Source organism: Sparus aurata, chromosome 1, assembly GCF_900880675.1.
Source record: "Sparus aurata chromosome 1, fSpaAur1.1, whole genome shotgun sequence".
Lineage (NCBI taxonomy): Eukaryota > Metazoa > Chordata > Actinopteri > Spariformes > Sparidae > Sparus > Sparus aurata.
The window spans coordinates 14961350-14984989 of record NC_044187.1 but is presented as its reverse complement, the minus strand read 5'-3'; the positions used below and the strand labels follow the sequence as shown (position 1 = coordinate 14984989).

The 23640-nt window shown below is 39.0% G+C and overlaps 2 protein-coding genes across 2 annotated transcripts; both read right to left on the bottom strand.

Annotated features, from left to right (window-relative positions):
• Window positions 1-33: 33 nt before the first annotated feature.
• On the bottom strand, window positions 34-12933 carry LOC115588406 (ATP-binding cassette sub-family G member 2-like). Its single transcript, XM_030429020.1, has 16 exons — window positions 12829-12933; window positions 11217-11434; window positions 10014-10073; window positions 9804-9918; window positions 8448-8600; window positions 8206-8363; window positions 7433-7584; window positions 7167-7268; window positions 6295-6545; window positions 4594-4676; window positions 2800-2889; window positions 2572-2693; window positions 2261-2415; window positions 1571-1660; window positions 1252-1364; window positions 34-1031 (listed from the first exon to the last, which is right to left on the bottom strand). Exons 2-16 carry the CDS (start codon window positions 11426-11428, stop codon window positions 884-886), a joined length of 2004 nt encoding a protein of 667 aa, XP_030284880.1. The 5' UTR covers window positions 11429-11434; window positions 12829-12933; the 3' UTR covers window positions 34-883.
• Window positions 12934-14758: 1825 nt separating this feature from the next.
• ppm1kb (protein phosphatase, Mg2+/Mn2+ dependent 1Kb) lies at window positions 14759-22859 on the bottom strand. The gene is made up of 7 exons (XM_030418608.1): window positions 22708-22859; window positions 21044-21579; window positions 20778-20878; window positions 18243-18408; window positions 17925-18069; window positions 17638-17772; window positions 14759-16709 (listed from the first exon to the last, which is right to left on the bottom strand). Exons 2-7 carry the CDS (start codon window positions 21511-21513, stop codon window positions 16578-16580), a joined length of 1149 nt encoding a protein of 382 aa, XP_030274468.1. The 5' UTR covers window positions 21514-21579; window positions 22708-22859; the 3' UTR covers window positions 14759-16577.
• Between the last annotated feature and the right edge of the window lie 781 nt (window positions 22860-23640).

Sequence of the window (23640 nt, the reverse complement as noted above, 5' to 3'; positions counted from 1 at the left end):
GGTTAGATGAAAATGTTTATAAATGGTCTCACAAATAACTGTATCCATGTATAAATGTATGCATCGAAATCTTCTTTTGAACAATAGAAAAAGTGCACGCGTACTTACTATCTATGTGGTAAAACTCTTCAGCATCTACAATACAAATAATCAGTGCTGAGTTTAAACAAAAGACACATTCTGGAAATTGTGCAAAAGCTAACCAAGACTACTGATTTACAAAAGTACTGAAAAGAGGCATAGTCTGATTTGAAAGTAGTACAACAATGTAAATATTCATAAATAAACACTTTGAAATATAAACCTGTGAGAAACACAGCACACATTCATCCATATCACTGTTGTCTTGTAAAAGTCTTTAAACGTTGGCTTCTTAAACAACTACAACAATGTGAAAAATAAAAAAAAGCTGACATTGTCATACAAGCTCTTAAAAAACACATGGTCTTAAGCTGAAGTTTACTTCCAAGGGTTGTGTTTTAACTACACTGAATATCAAGGTGTTTTAAGAACCACAGACACACTCAAAGATATAGTTGGAAATTTGGGAAAAGTTGGTCATTCACCCGGATGAGAAGAACAATACTCTCATATCTGTACTCCGAAGCTGCTCTAGTCAATATTTTTCATATAAACAATGAATCAAATTAGGATCAACTAACTGTTTTGGTTTGACGTCGTGCAACTTGACTGTTTTAGTTCACTGTTGCTGCTCTCATACAGTCATTTTTGGGCATAGAAGGCAGCTTTGGCAAAAAAAAGCTCTTTAACCTAACTTTGCTACCTACTAAGCACTAAGGGTGACATTTTTGACTTTGTTGAATTTAAACATTTACTGGCCTGGTTCCTTGAAGAGACATATAAAGAACAACAAATCGCACTTTTAAGTGAATTTCCTGATGAAGCGGAGTTTCAGATAGGCGATGATGAGGAACATGAACGTCATAATGGTCAAAGCCACATGATTCTCCCAAAGTCCCCAGGTGGTGTACTCTATTCCCAGGTAGTCCAGATACTGCTCACCTGTGCATCTGAAACAACACATGTCACAACTGGTCACTGATAGGAATTAAATATCAATATTCAAGATGATTTTTTGGTTCACAAATGTTCTCCCGTCAACTGGAATTATGCTTATGAATGCAGAACAGGCCTGGTGGTCTTATTTTGCTGGAAATGTCATCACTCGTTTCGGGGGAACAGATCACAGAGTTATCACGGTGCATATATACAGTGTGCAGGTCTACTCACGTCAGGCCGACTGTGCTCACACTGCAGTTGGTCATTGAAGCCGACATGTTGGTGTTTCGGATCACGGCCTCCTCACAGAACTTCAAACCCACAAACTCATTGATCTTCAAGGCCTGAACATAGACAGCATAGTCAATCAACGCCGAGCAGATCAAAGTGAATAAAGTACATTAGACTGAAGGCTGAGGCTGAATGCTGATCTGTGGTGATCAATGGAGGAGTGCTAACCGACTCCTCTGAGAGTGGATTGTCTCAGGAACGAGATGACAACATTTTACCTACCGACCTCACTAACGAACTTCTTTTTATCTTGACTTACCGCGAGCCCGTAGCGAGGAATGCTGAAGTACTTCAGCCAAGCCAGCCAGTCCATGATGCTCGGCAGGTTCACCAGCAGACCAGAGAAAATCTAGAAACACAAACTGAAGCTGTAAGATTTTTTTTTTTCACAGCCAACATTTTGTCATCACAGCAAGAGAGGCGCAGGGGTTTAATATTAATTGTGGCTGCACTGACACATCAAAAAACAAAGCCTTAATTAATGTTATGTGTCTCACCTGTGATTTTCTTGTCTTGCATCATATTGTCTGTATTATTTTGTTCATTGCGTTTGATGATCGATCGTGTTTGGATGACCAGCAAAGAGATATTATCTGTTATTTCGCAACAGCACCTGATTATACGTTCACTTCGTTACATAAAAAAGTTCAGCGACCATCATAATAATAACTCGAAAAGTTTCCTTTTGTGTTTTACTGAAAAGCTAAAATGTGATTCATGTTTTAAAAAAAGGTCTGCTGTCAAAAAGGCTGATGAGCCACAAGGGGCCATGGGTCTACTGGAAAACTCTGTAAAAGCACTGCAACACCTTATTTGTTTAACAAATTAAGTAGAATCCTGTTAAAATGAGTAGTGCTAGTACACTAGACGTGAATAAGCAATATACAGTATGTATTTGGAACACATTTATGTGCGTCTCTGTGTTTTTCTGTGTCGCCGCGTCTCTCACCATCATGAAGACGAAGGTGATGGTCATGAAGATGTTGGCGAGAGCCACGACGCTCTGGTCAGCTGAGATGGCCATGGTCATGGCTGTGGCTGTGTAGGCCACCAGAGTCACCGTCAGCGTGAAGAGGAAAAAGGCTGCTGCTGTGGATTTGAGCCCTGAGTGGACACGCACAGGCACACACACATACATTCTGCCATTAGAGACTAAATACTGAGCTATCTGCATCTAGATTCCGTTATATATCTGCTGCTCAAAGACGGAAACTTTAAGTATTCCACAAATCCATAAGTTCATAGATGTGTTTGTCTTACCAATCATAAAGTAGACGATACAGCTGAAGATGACGGAGGTGATGGTGCGCAGAGTGATGTCGGACAGGATCTTGGAGAGGAAGTAGACTGACACTCTGTAGTAGCCGCTGATGTACTCGTGCCTGTCACAAGAAAACCCAAACAGAAATCAAACTCCAGCCCTACCCACTCAGTCCAGAGTAATGGCAGCTTGTCGATTCCCGTAAAACCTCCGGACAGATTACATACACAAAGAGTTTCCTCTCGATGATGAAGAGCTCAGCTGCAGACACAGTGCTGAAACACTGGTTGGTTGTGATGAAGAAGAGGGCACCCATCCTATAGGAGGAACACAAACATTTATACGGAAAGATCAATTTGTATTGTTTATTATAAATGATGTTTGGGCAGGAAAACATCAAACCGACCTGGCAGCACTGTCAACAGTGTCTTCCTGAGAGTTTCCATCCCTTGACCTCCACACACACCTTCACACCTGCTCCTAATGCCTAGTATATAAGACAAGCTCAAGCTCCAGTTCTCTGCCAGACTGTCTGTAGTACCTTCCTGCCCTGTATTGTTATCTCTGACTGCCTCGTCTGTCAAAGGAATAATTGAACATTTTTGGGAAACTCTGGGACAATTCTTATCACTCTCATTCCTGTGCGGAAAATATGAAACCACAGCCAACAGCCTGTTAGCTTAGCTTAGCTTAACTTGGCTAGAAGCAGGAGAAAAACAGCTAGCCTGGCTCTGGAAAAAAGGGAACAAAATCTGCATACCAGCACCGCTAAAGCTCGCTGATTAACATGTAATATCTTGTTTGTTTGTGTATAGAAACTACACATTCCTCAACTTGGATTCTTGGGATCTTCAAAATTCTGCGTATAGTTTTAATAAAGACACAGACGGAGACGTTTCATGAAATCCAAATGCTCAATAGTTTACATGGACCTCAAAACTGTACTTTAACTTGAAGGAAAAGCGGTGTAAATGCCTTGAATTTCGGCAGCATCTGACGTCTGGCATCGACAGTTCACCTCAAACAGTCAACACTGTGCAGATTATGGTTCTGAATGTGGTGTGGTCCATATATACTTACAGGGACTTAAAAGGCGACTGACTGAGGGCACTGTTGTCTGACTGCCATACTGCCTATGCATTGACCATGAATATAATGACATTAGGGACCTTATATTCCACTGAACCATGCACAGAAGTGAAGAGGGAGACCATTTAGGTTTCTGATGTGCTTCAGTGGGCTTGTGAGTACCAGGTTGTGCCCAATGAAATATGGTAAGAGGATTATCCTCGCAGGAATCGCTCTACTTTTCACACCTCTTTGTGTGAGTGACTTAAAAACCTCAAGATTTATTAGAAAACATTTCCCAATAATCAATATACCCTTATTTCATAATAATATAATATTCTAGATTAACAGAAAACCTAAATATGATATTTTTTTGTACATTATCACAGGTTTAAAGATTATAATAGCAAGCACAAGCTTTAGAATAGAATTGTAAATGTCCTGTTGATGCAACAAAGAAGTCAGAACCCAGTTGCAGCAAAAAAAAAAAAATATATATATATATAATTTTCCTCAAACAAGGTCTATACCAATGGTGAAAACTTCGAGACTTTATGATTAATAATAGGAAAGTTTCTCTGATGTGTCCTCTCTTAACCTTCAAAAGTCTTGACTGACCTGATGTTTTTTGATTTTATTAGATAAAGTATGACGTAGAAAAATGCGGCCACAAATTCTAAATTACTGAAGTCGTGAGTCCAAGTAAAACATTTTTAATGTTTTGTTTGTTTTTACATTTTATCTCTTTAGTCAACAGTTCAACTGTATTGTCTGTAGCTTTTATTGTAGAATGATCTCACAAATTCCCAGAAAAAAACACAGAGGATGAGACCTCATTGTCTTCTGGTAGCTGTGTCCCTCTGTGTACATCAACAGCTACAGCAGCTGCTGTTAAAAACAGAGGATGTTTGAGGACATACTGTGTGCAGGGTGTGTTTCAGCAGCTCTCTCACCTGTTCTGGATGCCACTCTGATCGTCTTTCACCCCATAAAAAATGGCTCCTACGATCAGGGCGAGGAAGATATTGACTCCAAGCTGCACGGAGAAAAAACAGTGAAAGCCAACTAGAAAGTCCTGCAAACTTTGCAAACAATAGTATGAAACAACATTTGCAAGTTGCAAGATAAGCATGAAACGAAAGGATTTGTTTTTCGTCGTACTTTCTTTTACTTTGATTGTTAGGATTTGCATGAGGTCCCCTATGAAGAACACAAGCCGCAACACGTTGGTCTGAATAATCCTCCTAAGTTTTTCTGGACTTTTGACCTTTCACATCCTTCACGCATCGTGCTGGTGGTTGAGGAGGTGCCAGTTTCTATACGTAAACTAAACAATTAGGGCAGTAACTCACGATGATTTTCATTAATTGATAACATTTCAGGAATAATAATTAATTTAGTCATAAAATGGAAAAAATGCACAAAAAAAATGCACAAATCACAATTCCACAGCCTAAAACCAAAAGACTCTTTATTTACTATCATGCATGACAAAGAACAGCAGCGATTCCTTACATTTAAGAAGGTGGAACCAGCAAATGTTGACAGTTTAGCTTTAAAAAAATAACTGAAATGATTAATCAAGTAATCGTCGCAGCTGTATTAACAACATACTTATTATCTTTTTGTCTATGTGGCAAAGGAAGGTTTAACTCTGCGGCTACTCGGAAGAAAATCGAGGGTGCAGTAATTCAGAACCGCAGCTCCTCTAATTGTGAACTATCGTGAATTATTTTGGAAGAATGGAAATAAGACTTAAGCAGTGTCCTCTTGGAAAAAGAAAAGTCGATGTCTCTGGGGATCAGGGGGTCAAGTGGACGTCGGCCTATCAGATAGAACAACCAGAACTGGTGGTGGGGGAAGATGAGAAAAGTGAAAGCGACACAAGTTTTAATCCTAACAATTTACAGATTATGACAGGACTAAGCGGTTCCCAGGGTGAAGGGATAAGCTAATACGGTTGAGCCTTTTTCACCTCATTCCCCGCGGCCCCTCATGTGAAAGCAGGGCAGTGAAGTGATAGGTCATGACGCCATCATGTGATGAGTCCCAACCACGGCCAAGGGGCTTTGGCCAGATATGATATCAGTTCAGATCCTGGCCTGAAGAGGCAAGAGTGGGGTCACAACAGTCACCAAAGCCGATTACGGCGCCCACGCCACCAAGAGCCCCTCTTGTAGGATTATTTTGACTTATTTAGGGCCAATTAGCTGTTAATAATTCTTAAAGTGAGGAGACTTCTGACGGCATTTTGCAGCCATGGGGTGACTAATGAGGGCATTAAGTCTTGACCTCTGCAGAGTGCTGTCTATGAATCCTGTTCATGATGATAACAGCGGTACCACTGAGTATTTTCTTCTCTTTCCACTCTTTGAAGTGCTTGAACAAAGTGAAGGTGATATTGGCACAACATCGTGTTTAAACCCTTAAACCTAAAACCAGATAACTTTATTAGGTATCTGTCAGAGACGTCAATCTGCAGCTCGGACTCACAAAACGAGAACCAAAACAGTTAAACACAGCTCTGTCATCTGCGGCAAAAAATGTTGGAAGCTGAAGTCAACAGACGGCTTTAAGTTTCTCACTGTCATGTTTTGACCATTTGTGATGGGTTCTCTGTTTTAAGTGAGCGCGAGTACTGAAGATGTATCTACCTGGGCCACGGATGTTTGCGGGTTCAACATGAGGTTCTGGAAGGTTCGTTTAAGCACCCAACGTAGCTGGTGGAAGAAAGAGCTGTTGTATGTGATGGTGCGGGATTTTGGACACAAGATACACTCCTTCTCCTGGACGATGCGGTCCAGCTCCGCTCTTGTGTCACTGGAGTAGCTGCTGTTCCTGTATTCCTCCACCAGACGCCCCTCGATGCTCTGCCTGGAGCTGCTGATGTCCTCGAAGTCTAAATCTAGCGTCGCACAAAGGAGAATAATGATTGATTTGAGTATTGGATTACAATAGACACCAATAATCCCTTCACCATGTAAATCTGTAATTTTCTTTTGAATAAACCTTCTTGTCATAATCTGCTTCGAACTGTATTTCTATTGTTCTGTTTTAATCTATTTTATTAAATTTAACTTATTATGTACTCTTATAGGATCTAATTCATGGATTTTGAATATTACATTATTCTATATCTTGTCTGAATGCCTTTTATGTCTTATGTATACATACTTGTACTTAATTACTTTGTTGAATTGTGCTACACAAAAACATGACCTATTAGAAACACTGATCAAATATGAGGGACTTAAAAATACTTTCTGAGTGAGTAAATAAAGGCTTATGTTTATGAAACTCAAAAGTGAAAATTGAGCTACTTTCAAAGGCACCTCTCCGTCCAGGTGACGGACTGGCTGAACCTGAATTTTATCTCGCGTTCAACACGATAATATCCTTCAAAAACGTCTTTGACGATCACAACAATACTTTCAGCTTCGTCAAAAGAAATCCAGTCACTCATACAGGGACAGATCCAGGGACATTAGACGTGATTCAAGTGGCGCGGTGAAATAAATGCCGTTACCTTCACACCCGTGCATTTTGGTCATGGTTGTGGCGGTGAAGTCTCCGTTAATGACATCCAGAAAGAAATCAGCTGGGTTGTTGTGGGGCTCGCAGGGGTAGCCTGGAGCACAGGTCACAAAGATCCATGTTTAAAATGTCCACACCACTTTATAAGAATACATCTGCACAACCACACACATTAATGTATAGGCGCCACCATTAAAACATCAGGAACAATATATGTGTCTCATGTCTCGTGGTGATAATACATTTCAGCATAGTCACCAATGTTGGCGAAGTAGTCCAAAGCGTTTGGCGCTGGTCCGTGGTACACCATTTTACCGTTAACCAGCAGAGTCAGAGTGTCAAACAGTCTGTAGATCGAGTATCGTGGCTGGTGGATGGACAGAATTATGGTTCTTCCGTGACCAGCCATTCTGAAAAGACACACAGTTAAAAATGTGTTTATATACTAAAGAGAATATAAATTATGATGCAACAATAAATGTGGTGCAACACGATTTTAATCAAATTCAAGTTTTAAAGAGATTCTTTGGGTTTACAGTCAGTTTTATTGTAGTATTTTATTATAATCAATTCATAATAAAAAAAGAGGATAATTAATTATTATAATTATTAATTATTAATTTATAATAATCAAACACTTAAAAAATAATTCCTGTGGTACACAATATTATAGAGGTTTTTATTATCTTACACTTGCATGCTCTTTATTACATTTTTTGACAAATACAGGAATAATAAACTAATTTATTATCGGGTGCTGCAATCTGGGAATTGATTTAGTCCAAAGAGGCAGCATCAAAATTCAGAAACTATAAATAATGCTGAATTAATTTAAGATGTTTTTTTTTATTTTATTTTTTTTTTTATTCCGAATACGCAAATAGAACTCGGCTTCCTGATTGCTATTTAACAAATTATTTGCACAACATAATATAGAAATGAAGATTTTGAGGAAGCAAAATAATAATGAAGCACGGAAAAAAAAAAAAAAAAGCTCCGAATATAATACGTAATAATATTATCTTCAATACCTTTTCAGTAACAGCAGGACAGAGTTGGCGGTGCTGGCATCCAGTCCTGTGGTCGGCTCATCCAGAAAGAGAACAGAGGGATCAATTATCAGCTCCATGCCGATGTTTGTCCTCTTCCTCTCTCCTCCAGAGATCCCCCGGGTCATCTGTGTGCCCACCTGTCGAAAACACGAGGACCCACAACATCAACCCAAGCAGACCACGAGGTTAGAAAAGCATACTGTGAGTGTTAACTTCTTTACCTTGGAGTCAGCCACCTTGGTGAGACCCAGTTCTTTAATGAGGTGATTGACCCGAGCCTCCTTCTCACTCTGAGGCACCGAGCAGGGCAGCCGCAGTGCTGCAGAAAAACGCAGATTCTCCCGAACGGTCAGGGTGCCCATGACCACGTCTTCCTGAGGACGGAGATGAGAGCCTTGAGGTCAAAGGTCAGAGACATAGAAGATCCTTTGTTTTGTAGTTCTGCTTTGCTGCATTTTCTGTAAATCTACATTTCTACAGACCTGTTATGCAGGGAATTGTTTACCTGATGGTACCTGTATTTAAAGCCGCGACAATTCATACTTTAAAAAGAAAAAAAAGAAAAAAAAGAAATCAAATTGCTACTGCCCAATCTGCCAGACTCATGGATGCATGGACTTTGAGGCGCGTTCCCTGAAGGCTCACAAGTGCTTAGGGATGTCCCACTGTCAAATCGTCAAGTGAAGGAGCCTTCTCTCGTAGACGTTTTTGGAAATTACATTTCTGAAGACTTCGTCTGGGGGAATTACCCACAGTACTTCATTGTGACAATAAACATGGGGTTACCAGTGGAAGCCCAAAAAAATCCAATGATCCAAATGATGGCGCTCTTAACTACAACCTGATTCTCTACTTAAATCACTCAGTTTATGTAACAACAAAAAAATTTAATTTAACAAGCTTTTAAAGCATCATGAAACTCTTCTTCCCTGAAACCTGGGTTTATATTTTGTCTTTGTTATTTTCATGTATCTTTTATTTTCAAATTGTAAAATAATGAGACCCAAACCCACAAAGTACTGTGATATAATGTCGATATAATGATATAAAGTGACCCCCCCATTCCTATTTATACCATTTCAGCCCTCATGAATGTAGGAGGTGATGTCAGCAAAGTCTCGGAGGAGGACATTGAGGCTGAACATAATAATATAATAATAATATTGATATACTGTAGGGGTGTCTCTTGTAGGGGTGAACTGAAAGAGAAATATCACCCAACTCTGAAGTTCTTCTCAGCTTTAAAGGGCTTTTCAGAGTCTTTCAGGTCATTTTAGGGGGTTTTACTGCCTGCAAATACTGTTTTGGTGCAGTCTCCCTGCTCTCATCTGACATGTTCATAGCAGACAGAAAAAAAGCAACTAGCTGGTAAAAAAAATCTGAAGTATTTAGCAGCTGAAGAACCAGATATTTGCCTCAGGAATTTGGTGAAGACTAAACCGCAGAGTGAAAACAAGCGTGTAAATTATATATAATGTTACTGGACATGTAGCTGTTTGCCATATCAGCTTACTAAAAGGTAATAAATGTGACATTACTGTGTTTCCATGCAGTTTTAAGTAATCAATACAACACACCTGAACTACATAGCCAGAGAGGCACTTGAAGTTCGGAGGCTGTGGCGCTCTGTCGATGAGGACTTCTCCTGAGAGACCTGAAGGATCCTTTCTGGCAGCCAAAATATCCAAGAACCTTTCAACAACAACGACAACAACATGAACAACGCTTACATATATCTACAACAAATACAGGAGATTCATTTTTGGTATCAAGTTGGTGATACTCACGAAGATTTTCCACTTCCAGTAGGTCCGAGAATAGCGTTGAGGCCGGGTCTCATAATCCCACTGCAAGACAACAACACAGAGCTTTCTGTAACCAACTCAACGTGGATAAATTCATTTAAAAGGCAAAAATGAGGACACACGCAACTTTCCTGTATTTGTTTTTAAGATTACAAACGTCAGTGGTGTGAGGAAAAGTGGATTACTGTGACTCTTGGACATGTGATTTAACTTAGTAGCCCTTATATCATTTACCTCATGACACTAAATTCAGTTTTTCTCCCCATAATCCCAAATAAAACGATGATCATGAAAGGATTTTTTGCAGCTCATTGGCATTTCTTAAAAGCTGCACATACACACAGAAATAATCTATACTGGGATGTAAAAAAAAAAAAAAATGAAAGGCCAATCCTTTGACTTCAGAGAGAACAGTTACACAAAAGCACTGGAAAGAGTCAGCGATATAAAACGGAATTAAAAGATTGAATAAAAAGCCTGGCAGTGGATCACGTGACGGTGTTTAATTCGTTTCCCTGGCAGACTTCTCTTTAGTGCATCAGAGAGATTATATGCAAGAAACCATGCTTAATATCATATAATTAAAAGGCCCAAAAACTTGTGTGAAATGATTCATTCTTCCATGGGAAATGTCAGCTGTGTTTAATACCATCAGAAAGAAACCAATGTAAGGGTCCATTCACCATTGTCCCGATCTGGATAAGGATACAATGAGCCACATTGAACTGACACAAGGAACTACCGTAATAATTTACTGTAACACAGTCTCCCAAATTAAGGGACTCAGAAGAAGCACTGGAATGCATATTTTATTGTACCCAAAACAAAAGGTTACGCAACGTGTTTCCGAGAGCCAGCGAACCAAAAACCGCCTCATTCGTGATATTCTTTGTCTTATTCTCAGAAAAAGCTTGTAAATTAATCTGACGCAGCTTTGAATGTGTTTGATTGAGCCGGAACAAATAAGCACTAATCTTAAAACAACAACTGTGGATTGGATTTTCTCCTGAACGCTGTGAGTAAATGACAAAACAGCAACTGACCAATAAAACTATGGATCTCTGTGTATATTTCAATGAGTAGTAATAGTGAGAAAACAAGAGTAGCTGAAGAGACGGATACAACTCACAAAGACACAAAGCAAGAGAGACACAAAACAGAAGATGCACAAGTTTTACGACTGACTTGAGATCGACCAGTATTTCCCTGGGACTGGTTTTCCTTTTGCAGAGGAAGCCGCTCTTCAGCTGCACTTTGTACTGGATGTTGTGGAAGCTCACGGTGGAGCCGCACGGCTTCTTGTTCTGGTCCACGGCCGCGGTGACCTTTGACCTGGCCGTCCCGTTGGTGCCAATGTCTTCTATCATCGCGATGTTGACGTGATTGGCTCTTTCCATTGTTCTCTGCGAGGAAACACCCTGTCTGATGAATGTCTCTTACTGATTGTCCACAATCTGCATCCAAACATTAAACATACTTCTATGAAATAAACGTCAGTGTTACAGGAAAAAGAGCAGAGGCAATATGTCTCACAGCAAATGTCAATGGATGCGTTAGAATGATAAAATGTCAAGTGTTGGATAGTCGGCAAATAAAATGCACACATGTGAATAACATTTCCTTGTGGAGAGCGAGATTAAAATACTTTTATCTACTCTGGTAACACTTAAAAGGGAAATCTACTTATTCTACTCGAGCCACAGATCAGTCAATGTTTGTCATGGTAATATTAATCATTTCAAAAACTTAAAAAAACAAAAAACAGTGACTGAGGCAGTACAGTAGTGTTTGAGTCTCTTAAAAGGATGCTCTGAATTGAAATCCAGATGGAATAACCAGCAACTTAATCATCTAAATAATATTTAGCAACCATATCCAAATGTTGTCATTCAAATCAAAAAAAGAAAAGAAAAAGACTTTATTCTACATAACCTGTCCATGGTGTAATTGAAAAATTTTATTACACTTTTTTGTTTTCATATTATTACATGTTTTTAATAGGTTGTAGATTGGAACAGACTTATAAATGACAACAAAAACAATTATCATAATAAATAAAATCACACTGGTTAATTATTTATTTTTACTACTTTAGTATTTCAAATACAACATTCTCAGAAGACATGGCTCAATATGTAAATGTATAAAAAAAGTAAAAATATATTCATTTTCATGCGACACACATCGCTGTCATCAGTGCGCAGGCTACATCTGAGTGTTGGTTATCCGGGAGAACCTGTTACCAAGCTTAAAGTTTAGGGAACATTTTGGTAAATGAGAATTTTAGTCTGATTTATTAAATTATCATTTGTTCCGTCTGTTTGAAAGAAAATGACCACAGACGTCATATCTACTAAATAAACATTGCAAACCTATAATATGTATCAGGATCAGATTTGTTTTAAAGTGGCTGCTTTCTTCGCTACAAGCTAATTTTTTTTAATATAACTTTGACACTGAAAGGAAAAATTATGAAAAACTGTGTCTAGAAATAATCAAAGAGAGAGCCGACTGCTTAGTACATTTTGTGTGCAGACAAAAACTAATCTAATCCGTAAAAACCACACAGAGCGCACGATGACTTAAGTATTTAAAAAAACCTGCCTACAGTTCTCACACTACTTAATATTCTGTATTCCCTTGTGAATTAAAAACTTAAAACATGTATGTACATCTGTTAAAAAGGGGTGGCTTTAAGTTAAATAATTAATTTTGAGGAACTAACAGATAAAGACATCATCACCACCACACTGTCGGTGTTGCAAAGTAATGAAAAGTTGAGTTTGCAGTGACTCACCGGTGTGTGAGGCTGTGAGAAGGCTGCTGGTCCGGAGTCCTGCTGCAGCCTTCAGGAGCGCCGCTGCTGCAGACTGACAGAGTGTGAGACTGTGCAGGCTGACCAACATCAGCTCATGACAACAGGGACAGGTGCCTCCACCATCCAGCCACACACACTCAGCTGGGACCCCACCTAGCTGCACAGTGGTTTAACCCTTGATTTACCACCCGGAAGGAACAGAAGTGAATGATTAAAATGAAGGTTGTCTGTAGTTTCCCTCCTGTAACACTGGTTTCCATACATTTGTGTTCAGCAGGAAAGTCTCATTACACTTGTTACAGGTGTGCAATTCATCTCAGTGAACATCAAGTTTGAAGTCAGTCTAGACATACTTTGTTACAAGCGTATGTCTTGCGTTTAAACTCTTCTCAGTATTAGCATATACATATATTTATAGTTGTAAAAGTACATGTAGTCATTATGCATGATGCTCCATTTCAGAATAATGTATTTTATATGACTGGGTTGTTATTAATATAGATGCATTAATGAGTTCATCACTATCATGTTGCTGGTGGTAATATATAATAGTGGATTTTTTTGTTTAAGTACTCTATGTTAGTATGATCAGTCAAGTATGAAGCTCTGGAAAATGAACGTTAGCAAATTAGGCAGAGCAGTAATAAAGAGTAGTTTCCTATGAAATGAGGTGGTGTAGAAGTATGAAGTGGCGTTAAATGTAAATACTGAAGTTAAATTATATGTAGCTTACCTCAGTTTTGTAAGGTAACAGTTACTTGTGTAATACAACTTTACTTAGTTGTATTCCACCACTGTAAATTTGAACATGAACCTCAACTGGTAAGAAGAATTGATGATTAAGGGAGACAAAATCAATGCAGACTGTGATGTAGTAGCTACATGCTAAATGTTGCTAAATAAAAGCTAATGAGCCTGTTAGCAGACATAGCATTAGCCTTACCTTAGCTGTTTGCTAGATGTTGCCTTGCTAAGCACGCTGGGTCAGCAAGAATTAACATTAGCCTACAGTAAGCTATTGTTCATAAATTGTATTTAAAAGACAAAAGTGAGATTAACAAATGTATTTTTTTTTTCCTGTTTAATTTGATACCCCCCCCCCCTTTTTTTTCCCTCCAGTATCAGTTTCATTTCATCTCATCGTCATCATGAACTGATAGCTGGTATTGAGAGAACACCTAAACTATCAATATATCAAATTATATAACCTACCTGTCTTTCACTGGACATCCAAAGCTTTTCAAACAACAGATAGCAAAGCTTCAGCTATCTCTTGGCCTTAGTTAAAAATCCATCATTTTAGCTAAATCCTTTGGTGGGAAAAACATTATAGCAAAGCATTGCAGGATCAAGCTAGCTGGCTAATTAGCTTTAGGCACTTTTTTTTTGTTAATTAAAGCTACTGATAAATGATAATATCATGTTTCGATAATAGGTATTGTAAAAAACACTTAATTATTGAGATTTGAATTTATCATTTAATAAAATGTACCTGTATCCGTAGCTGGTTTAAAATCTTATGTTCGCTAAATTCTTTGGCAGCTAGGTTAGCTTTCTAATTGTGAAAAGTCTTGCAATCGTGACAATGTTGTCAAATATTTGGTCACTACAAAATTCTCAAGTTCATCACAAGTACCCCAAAACAACAGTATAGAATAAGTTAATTAACTACAGTAACTACTTGAGTGAATATACTTGTTAACGTTGCATTATCAAGCTAGCTGGCTAATTAGCTGGAGGCAACTAATATATTGAACTTACGGATAAATTACTATAGGCTTTTTGATAATTGGTATTGTAAAAACACACATATATTAAGGTGTAAAATTATAGTTGTCTTTCATGGGACATGGAACAATTTTCAGTCTTGCAGAGTGACAAAGTTCTCAAACAAAACACAAACACTACATACTTTTTGGTGTATAGTTTTTAATTTAAGTTTCTCACAAACCATTCAGACCAAAAATACAGTACTGACAGAGTGCTGCTGCTGCTACAGTCACATTTAGGTCCCGAATATAGATCCACAGCTACGATGATTATATTTGAACGGCAGTGAAACGGAATACAGTAAATAAAAAATGGAAGTGTGAAAGATAATGAGAAGGCTTGTAATGAGGACGTGTTAATTATAAAGACAAAGTCCTTATAAGAACTCGAGGTTTCATTCAATGTGTAAATGAGGAAGAAAACAGTATTTACAAAACATTAATAAATGATGTTTGAGGAAAAACTGATGTTAACACAAGTTGTTTTTTCACAAATAGACCAATGCTGATAAATATGAAGTGTTGCATTTGTCTAACTTCAACAACCACGAAAACAAAAGATCAACAGTGAACGAAAACTGTCCGATCTAACGGTTTAAGTCTGCCTTACACTGTTAACGCATCCACTCACATTAGGTCAGCCAAGACAACTTATACAGCTTAATTACTCCTATACCCCACAGGGTTTGATTGTGTTCTTTAGTCATGGAGGGCATTGAAGCAAACATTCACATTGTCATACATGGCTCTTAGCTGAACAGTTCTTTAGTGTTGCATTAAGTGTGCTTCGCTCTTTCTGAGTGACATGTAAGTGGAGTAGATGAGGAATCACCAATTGTAGCCGAAGTTACAATCAAAATCGTGTAGCTTTTCACAACACGAGCACCGACACAAAGTTCATGCGCGGGTGAAATATTCTGATACGAGGAGAGATAAGTAAATGCAACAGAACTATCAGTTTCCCAGATGTACATAAATAGAATTATTTACAAAACATAAAATATACATTTCTGTACCTTGAACACTTATTAGTGCCCTAACGAGACTTATTTAAAATCAGTACAGATATTAACACTTATACAAGCATGAGCAGTGTCCGAATAGCAAGAAACATCAATATCTCACTTTTAAACATGTCGGCCAAATAAATGCTGTTAATATAAACAGCATTAAGCAACTCCATTCTCACTAGTCCACCAGATCACAGAACAGTCAGGGTCTTTTTCTCCCGAAATATTTAAGAATCACACAACCTGCAAAGGAAACTCCAGAAGTGACATATGGTCATTGAGACCTACTCGCTGACTTTTTTTGTTCGTGGTACCTGTATTCCAGTTGCTTCTAATGGTGACGTTGTCTGAACATATAATACGATTTGTACTCTAGTACAAGGGTTTAATCAATTCCCATCAATTGACAAATTAATGTAGTTTAATTATTGTCCTACTGTTAACACCGAGAAATTGTCCAAAATTGAATTTTTTCTTTTTGAAAATGTAACGTATCCACGTTATGGTAATTATCAAAATAAGTAAGTGCAAACTTGGGCATCGTGAGCAGCTAAAATAAATTATTTGAATGGCAGACAGCCGGGAACTGAAGTCTTAAAATCTTAGCTAATGTACCGAGTGATGGCCTGCATGTCATGATGAATTCCTGTCTGCCATTCAAACACTTCTCAGCTTCGAGCACCTATAAGGTCATTGGCTTGCTAGTAGATAAAACCTTTTTCATAAAGGGGGTCTTTTTCATTTAGTGCACATCATGAATTCACTGCCTCTTATTCCACAGAGGCGAATAAATACTGTGCTTCTCTAAATAATATGTTGTTACCCTCAGATATTATTGTCTGGGCAAACCACACTCTTTATAATGTTTCCACAAGGGCACTGTTGTTCGACTGTATTGCACACGTAATTGGGTCCACAGACCACCCACTTTCATCCCGAGTCCTGCTTACTACGCCCAGCGACCACTGGACACGAAACTTCTGCTGAAGGAGAAACTTGAGTCCGAACCCTCGTGTCTTCCCCAAGCGCCGAAGGGCACCACGATAATTGTGCTGTTGTCCTCTGAGCCATATTGAAGAGCCTGAGAGAGAGAAGAGACACATTATCATTTTAAAAAAGCTGTCAGGCTATTTAGCAGGCTAACTTCAGTAGGCATCTCTGCATCTTAATACATATACGTCTCTAACATAACATCAACAGTATTGTTGATACTTGATCACACTCTGTCGATAACATTTGCTCATTTCTTAAAATGTATAACTACTACAAGGACGACTAATACTACTACTACCTAGGAACAGATTGCTCGTACAAAATGCCTTGGTGTTTATTTCCTAACAGTATTTATTCCAGAAGTGTTCTCTGAAAGTCTTTCAACAGTGTACAGGCTATAAATCTATCTGTTTATAAACTGATCAGTGTTGCTAAAGGTTAATCCAAGTGAGCAGAGTATATGGAAGCATTTCAATTTGTCTGTCTCACGAAATATTAGGCATGGTATTATATGAAAATATCAAGTCACAGTTGTCCTGGACAAAATAATTGTAATTCATGAAGTTATACCGATACTGACAAATTATGCTTAACAGTGTTAAAATGGCACAAAAACATACTTAAATCACCTGACATTTTTGTTAAGAAAGAATAGTGAGCTAACAGAGATGGGAGGGCAAACTGGAGCCGTCTCACTCATTTATTTGAACTTTTATCAGAGGGGATACCATGGCTGTGAGGTTATTCACGATTATTGGGATAATAGAGATTCACTAGGATCAAGTTATCATAAGTGTTTTATCTCAATCTGTGATCATATCTTTCCTTGTCCTGCCCTAAAGAACATGTAAGCATTTGTTTCAATAAATATTCCTCGCTGCCACAACTAAAACAATCCTTCCAATAAACAAACACCGAATGCACTCTGTGAGTCAAATAACAAAGCTCTCTCACCTTACATACATTGCGTGTGACATTAAAGTGGGGACATTAAATAGTAAGTATGAAAGTCTTACCTGGTCAGATATTCTCTGAGCTGCCTCCTTGGGGTCATGGCACTGGTTGATGACATTGCAGATCTCCTGGCTGTTCATAATGAAGTTAATGCCATCTGTGGTCAGCGCCAGAAACGAGTCGTGGACATGGTGCAACTGAAGAGAAGGAAAGAAATATTTAGCAACACTTCCAATTTTTTAAAAATGTTTTCTTTCTGCAATGTAGCACCGAATCATTATTATTATTATAATTAGCCTGAAACATCCAGCAGACGAATGTGAACAATCCTCTACTTTTCTAAACCTACCGATATTCTCTTGGTCTCAGGCTCAGCAATGACCCCCATGTTCTTCAGGTCAAAGTCTCCAATGCTGCGCGTCATGGCCAACCTGCCGTTGACGTTTGGCTGTCCCAGACTATTCCAGGTGATAAATCCCCCACTTTTCTTTATCCTTGAGGGAGAGAGGCAAACAGAGGACTATTATAATAGTGTAAGTTGTTCCAGCAGGCAACAACCCAGCAGAGGCAACTGACAACAATGAAGTTTATACAAATGTTATGGACTTTTTTGATCTCCTGCTGATGTACTTTGTCAAATGTGGCACAAGAAACAACATCTTTGTACCTCTCTTTCTCGTCTTTCCTCTCGGGAGTGTGGTCGACAGTGAGTTTAAGGGCCTTGCCCTTGCGGCACAACATGGCTCGGCTGTCACCCACACTGCCCACTACAAGCTCAATGCCGTCCCTCAGCAGGGCCACAGTGGAGGTGGTTCCTGCATTCATCCCTGGTACTACAGAGACATAAATGGAAACATGAGAGGTGGAAAGTGCCATCAAAAAGGTCCAAACACCAAGTCACTGTTTACAGTGTTCACAACAGGCACATGGTGTGTCTGACACTCTCACATCCACACATTCAAACATGGACACATGGGTGGGAAGTCAAAAAGTGGACTTGCAGCAAACTAGAGGTTACACAGTTAACAATAGAGGAGGCGATCACACATGCAGGTCGAACTGTTTCAGCACAGAGTTGAGGTCCAGAGCAATTTTTACAGCAGACTTATATATAAGGCTGAACCTTCTCAGTGTTAAGTATTCAAAAACAAACAAACAAACAAACAAAACTTTTTAAATACTTCCTACGAGGGCTGGTTTGTTTTACTTAAAGCTTTGCATGCATTTATCTGCAGTTACAAATGTAAAAAATGCACCACTAATCTGTCAAAAGGTAAGTAATGTCATCCTTAACTTAAACAAACTGATAAACGCAGGCAAACAGTAAGATTTATGATTATTCTAACTCTAAACGCGGCAACATGGTTTCAGACAACTTTATCTGTCTGGCAAATTAACTGCACTAAACTTTATTTTCTAAAGGGATGTGAGTTTGTTCAAACTAGGGATACACCATATGGATTTTTTTCAGTCACTACAATAACTAATAATTACCTGCTTCTCATGGCTGGTACCGATATGATAACCAAACATGTCACGTTTTGGTAATTTAAATAAAGTTCCATATTCTTCTTCTACATTTCAATGAAAGCAATTTGGCTTTATATTAGCAGTTAGAATTTCAGAGATACTGATAAATAGCCGATAATATACATTTCCCAACATCAGGCTAATCATTTATCAGTGCGATGTATATAGGTTATCCCTAGTTAAAACAGCATCGCATGCCATAATGGGATTTATCTGCTGACTTTTTATAGGCCTGCATTAGACCTCAAACTAACTAGAGACTTTAAGCCACGTGTTTTTAAATCTGCATATTTGACATGCTGCATCTCATGGACTAGATCTGTTACTGACAACATACATTTCATACAACTTGTCAAACTTAAGCACTGTCTCACAAGAAGCTTTGCATACACTTGGTGAGAGAAGAAAGAAAAGGAGGAGAGAAAGAGAGAGCGAGGAGTGAGAGAAAGTTAGGGAACCTTCCAGTAGGCCAGGATTTAGGACCCGCTGGACTCTCCTTCAATATCTAGCCTCTCGTCATCCACATTGGTGCCAAGGGCCTCCAGCTCTTAGCTGGGTCAGCAGCTGCCGTAGATAACATGCACACACACACACAGGCATATTGGGACATTTCACACAGCGTGGCCGATGTATGGCCACATAATAGATACACTAGCTTTTATACAAGTAGATAACCGTAATCAGACACAATGCCCTTTGATAAAAGTCAAGCTAATTCGAAAAGTTTCCATATGACAAGAGCTAACATGTAGACCACATGGTTTATTGAGAGAAATGGTTTGCATTCATTTGTTTTCGGGAGAAAATGACCCATAACATTCATTTCAATGGCCATGCTAAAAAACATACTTTGCAGATTGCCAAAACATGGGTGACAAATTAAAGGAAAACACTATTAAGTGTCGGGCACACAAGACTTGAGAACAGCTTCAGTGTTCTTTGTAGGGCTGCACCGAAGAGCTGCCAACTCAAAGTGTATCAGGGCACTCTGTGTCTGCGTCTGGCTTAGCACACAGTGCCCCACTTATACTTATGATCACTTTATTCATGTTGAGAATTTTGTTCAAGGATTTTAAATTATTTAGGGTGATGATATCATAAAATATTAAGACAGAAATTTGAGGTGTCATTCAAAAAACCTCTAAGATATTTGGTGCTGCTTATTTTTTTTGTTGGCATACACTCTACAAGTCTCTGGACCTCTACTGTCTTTTAAGTGCTGGGTAACTGGGTTGAGATGTCACTGTGAAAACCACAGCACAGGACACAACACATATCTTCTACATGCACATCATAAACCTATCGGTGACCCCTTGTGCCCTGTGTGGAAAGATCCGAATTCGTTATGTTTATTCACACATGCACTCAGGTTTTTCCCTTAATTTGTCACTGCTCTATTATGAAGATGCAGTACTGGATGCAGTGAAGCACTAGCATTTGCTCTACTTGTAGCTGTGTTATTGTTCATCAGTTAGTAATTAACTCGGGCTTAAATGACAGACCTCTAACCAAAAGTGCTCAGGTTATGTCAGTTGAGAAATCCAATGCCTCAAAGCCTACGGAGGATAAGTAAGTTAGGTTTTGAAGAGAGAAAAGGATAAGTTTCATTGCATACGTGTGCGTATAAATACACAGTTTCTTATCTATGTACATGTAACATGAAAGAACCTACCATTTGGAGTGAAGTGCATGTGCCTTGCAAGCGCTTTGTCTACTTCAAGGAAGGCCTTCGTCAAAACCAATTCCAGATTGGGCTCCTTTTCCACAAGGTCCCTGAAACAACAACCAAAAGATTACACTGATGACAATATCGGCAACACATGTTTTTTATCTCACAATTATCTAACATTTTCTGACATTCAAATGACTGGTCAATTTTCTCCCTGTGACAATGACTGGTAGGATGTGTGGTAATAGCATATCTAATGATTTCCTTACTTGATAAATTTCTCCATGTATTTTTCACAAAAGTCAGCTGCTTCCGGCCCACCATGCCCATCAAATACAGCAAAGTAGAGGATGTTGTCAGTCATTTGGGAGACCTGGAAGCGGTCTTCATTCTCCTTGCGTTGACCAATCAGCGAGGCACAGCCTACCCTTGATAAGCTGACTTTAGGAATGGGCTTGCCATAGCGGATGCTTGGCGGCAGCAGGATCGGCTCATCAATACGATTGTCCCAGATGCCAAATGAATCCCAAGTAGTGGGTCGGCCGCTGCTGTCTGCATCAAAGCGTGTGTTGCTGTGCCGTTTCTCTGAAGGGCTGTAAAGTTGTCTCCGGAAGATTGTGAACTGGAGGTGGCTGTCCTGCTGGTACGAGAATGGGACTATGGCTTTCTGTAAAAGACCAGTGCGACCCACATGAGGACCACTGCACCTTGCCAGGCGCACAAGACAGGCTGCTGACATCACCCTAACAGCACAAACTCTGGAGAAGCACTGGAGGCAGAGGTAGAGGGATCTGCTGTCCAAACACTGAGGAAAAAGCAGTTAATGTGTTAGAATAGATGCAGAATTTTAGAGCACATTCATAAAATCCAATTTGTTTGTTCAGGAGGGGCCCATGATAGATTTTTTTTACCACCATCCCTGTGTTTCTTATCTCGATAAGACTCGATTCAATGTTCCAGTCATTCATCAAGCAAAGAAATGCTAGTAACAAACAGACTCTCTACTATTAGGATTTGTTGCTTTTCTTTGCCATATATAATAACAATCTTTGAGTTTTAGGCTCTTGCTCAGACCTGCAGCTTTTGAAAACACCTCCTTTGGCCTTGAAACACTGTCAGTCATTTTCACAATTTTTCTGACAACTGAACAAACACTTAATGAAGACAGCAGATCATTCGAAAAAAAGATAATAGTCTGTTGCAGCCTGATGGGCATCTTTCAAAAGCTGACCCACAATAACCTTGTTCAAATCATATCCATTAAAAATCCTCATAAACTAAAAGACGTATCAAGCCTCAATTCAGCCCAGATAAAAATGAGCGTATGACACATGCATATATGAAAATTGGTCAACAATCTGCGTTTGTTAACTGATCATAACTAAAATTACATAATTATTCAATTCACCTTGTTTATGTATGAATTTGCAAACATTGCTAATCTTAACATTTGAACAGCATCGGGGAATAATAATAGCAACACACCTTTCTGTCCGACAACAATCACAAAGTGTACCTGCAGTATTAATAGATTTTTTTCATGAGTAACTACAAGATTAACGTTGACTGTCCACGAATGATGCAACTCTGTGCAGTCATAACACAAGCTCCCGCCGCTAACAATACATCCGCATCCCGATTATATAATAACGTTACACATGCCAGATGCGGAATGCACGTTTTTCAGTTAGGATACTCAATTACCACTAAATAACATAAAGTTGTTGCCATTATTTGTTAAGCAGCTGGACTAACGTCAAAGTTAGTGGCTTTGCGTTTAGTATTAACTAGCTAGCTACATAACGATAATGTTAGCTGTCTTTAGCTGACTAGCTAGCTAGGTGGTTAGCATTCGCTAGACGTTCGCACTTCGTCCAGCATTAAAGAGACCGTCCCCTTGACCTTACAATGACATACTGTCTAAAGTTCTTACCTTCGATATGTTGAATTTATTTATACGACTTAATCCTCGGCTGGCTCCTTGGAGAGAACTCGCTAGTATCTAAATGGAAACCGCCGCCCTCGCCTCACTGTTGTGAATCCTCAGTGTTATCAAACACTGCCTGGAATGTAACCGCACCAATCAGCGTGCAAGAAATGTTTACACCTACAGCTACGCCCCCAAGTATAATGAAGATGATTGGTCGACTTGAGGGTTAATGACAGCTGTGTGCACCAATCATCAAATGAAGGTTTTGGCACTGCGAAGCCAATCAGAGAAGCAGTTGATGTTGCAGGCCCAGTAGGGCTAGTGGGCACCATGTATGTTAATTAAAATCTACTTATTTACTTGTCCATACTCTTCATCCATTTTGTTCTCAGTTCTTCACGGGCCCAAACACGCTCTCCTTCCTCTATGACCAGTACTCTGATTTGGATTATGATAGGTTGTCATTTGAGGCCTGCATGTTTACACTAGTCATCCCTTAACCCCCCCAGGAATTTAAGGTTACTGGGGACAGAACTCACTGATATTGCTGCCTTACTTTCGGGCATACAGTAATACTGTAAAGTGGTGCCATCTATTTTTAACACTTATAAACCTATTATACATCAACACTTCACCTGTTAAATCTTAGAGAAAGCAGTGCATATGCACTTAAAGGTTCCTCTGGGATTAAATTTAAGGAGAAAATCACTCAGGATTTGAAAGTTCAGAAAAAAAGTCTCTATGTGCTGAAGCAGGTATTTGGAACCACAGACCACACTGCACTATAAAAGATAGATTGAATGCCCGTCAGTGGGAATATGTAAGACAATAATAAGGCTGTAATCTAAAGTGTGTTACTTGTTTTTCATTACATGCGTCTAAATTATGCAAAAACATGGTGTTAAACCTCATATCTATGCAGATCATATACACAAC

Coding starts and splice junctions, on each gene's coding strand:
- LOC115588406 (XM_030429020.1), bottom strand. CDS start 11,428: ATGGAAAGAGCCAATCACGTCAACATCGCGATGATAGAAGACATTGGC. Junction 8,364..8,447: donor CCAAGGTGGCTGACTCCAAG/GTAAAGAAGTTA, acceptor TGTTTTCGACAG/GTGGGCACACAGATGACCCG. Junction 6,546..7,166: donor CAAAATGCACGGGTGTGAAG/GTAACGGCATTT, acceptor GTGCGACGCTAG/ATTTAGACTTCGAGGACATC.
- ppm1kb (XM_030418608.1), bottom strand. CDS start 21,513: ATGTCAGCAGCCTGTCTTGTGCGCCTGGCAAGGTGCAGTGGTCCTCAT. Junction 17,773..17,924: donor CTGAGACCAAGAGAATATCG/GTAGGTTTAGAA, acceptor CCTTCTCTTCAG/TTGCACCATGTCCACGACTC. Junction 16,710..17,637: donor CTCAGAGAATATCTGACCAG/GTAAGACTTTCA, acceptor TCTCTCTCTCAG/GCTCTTCAATATGGCTCAGA.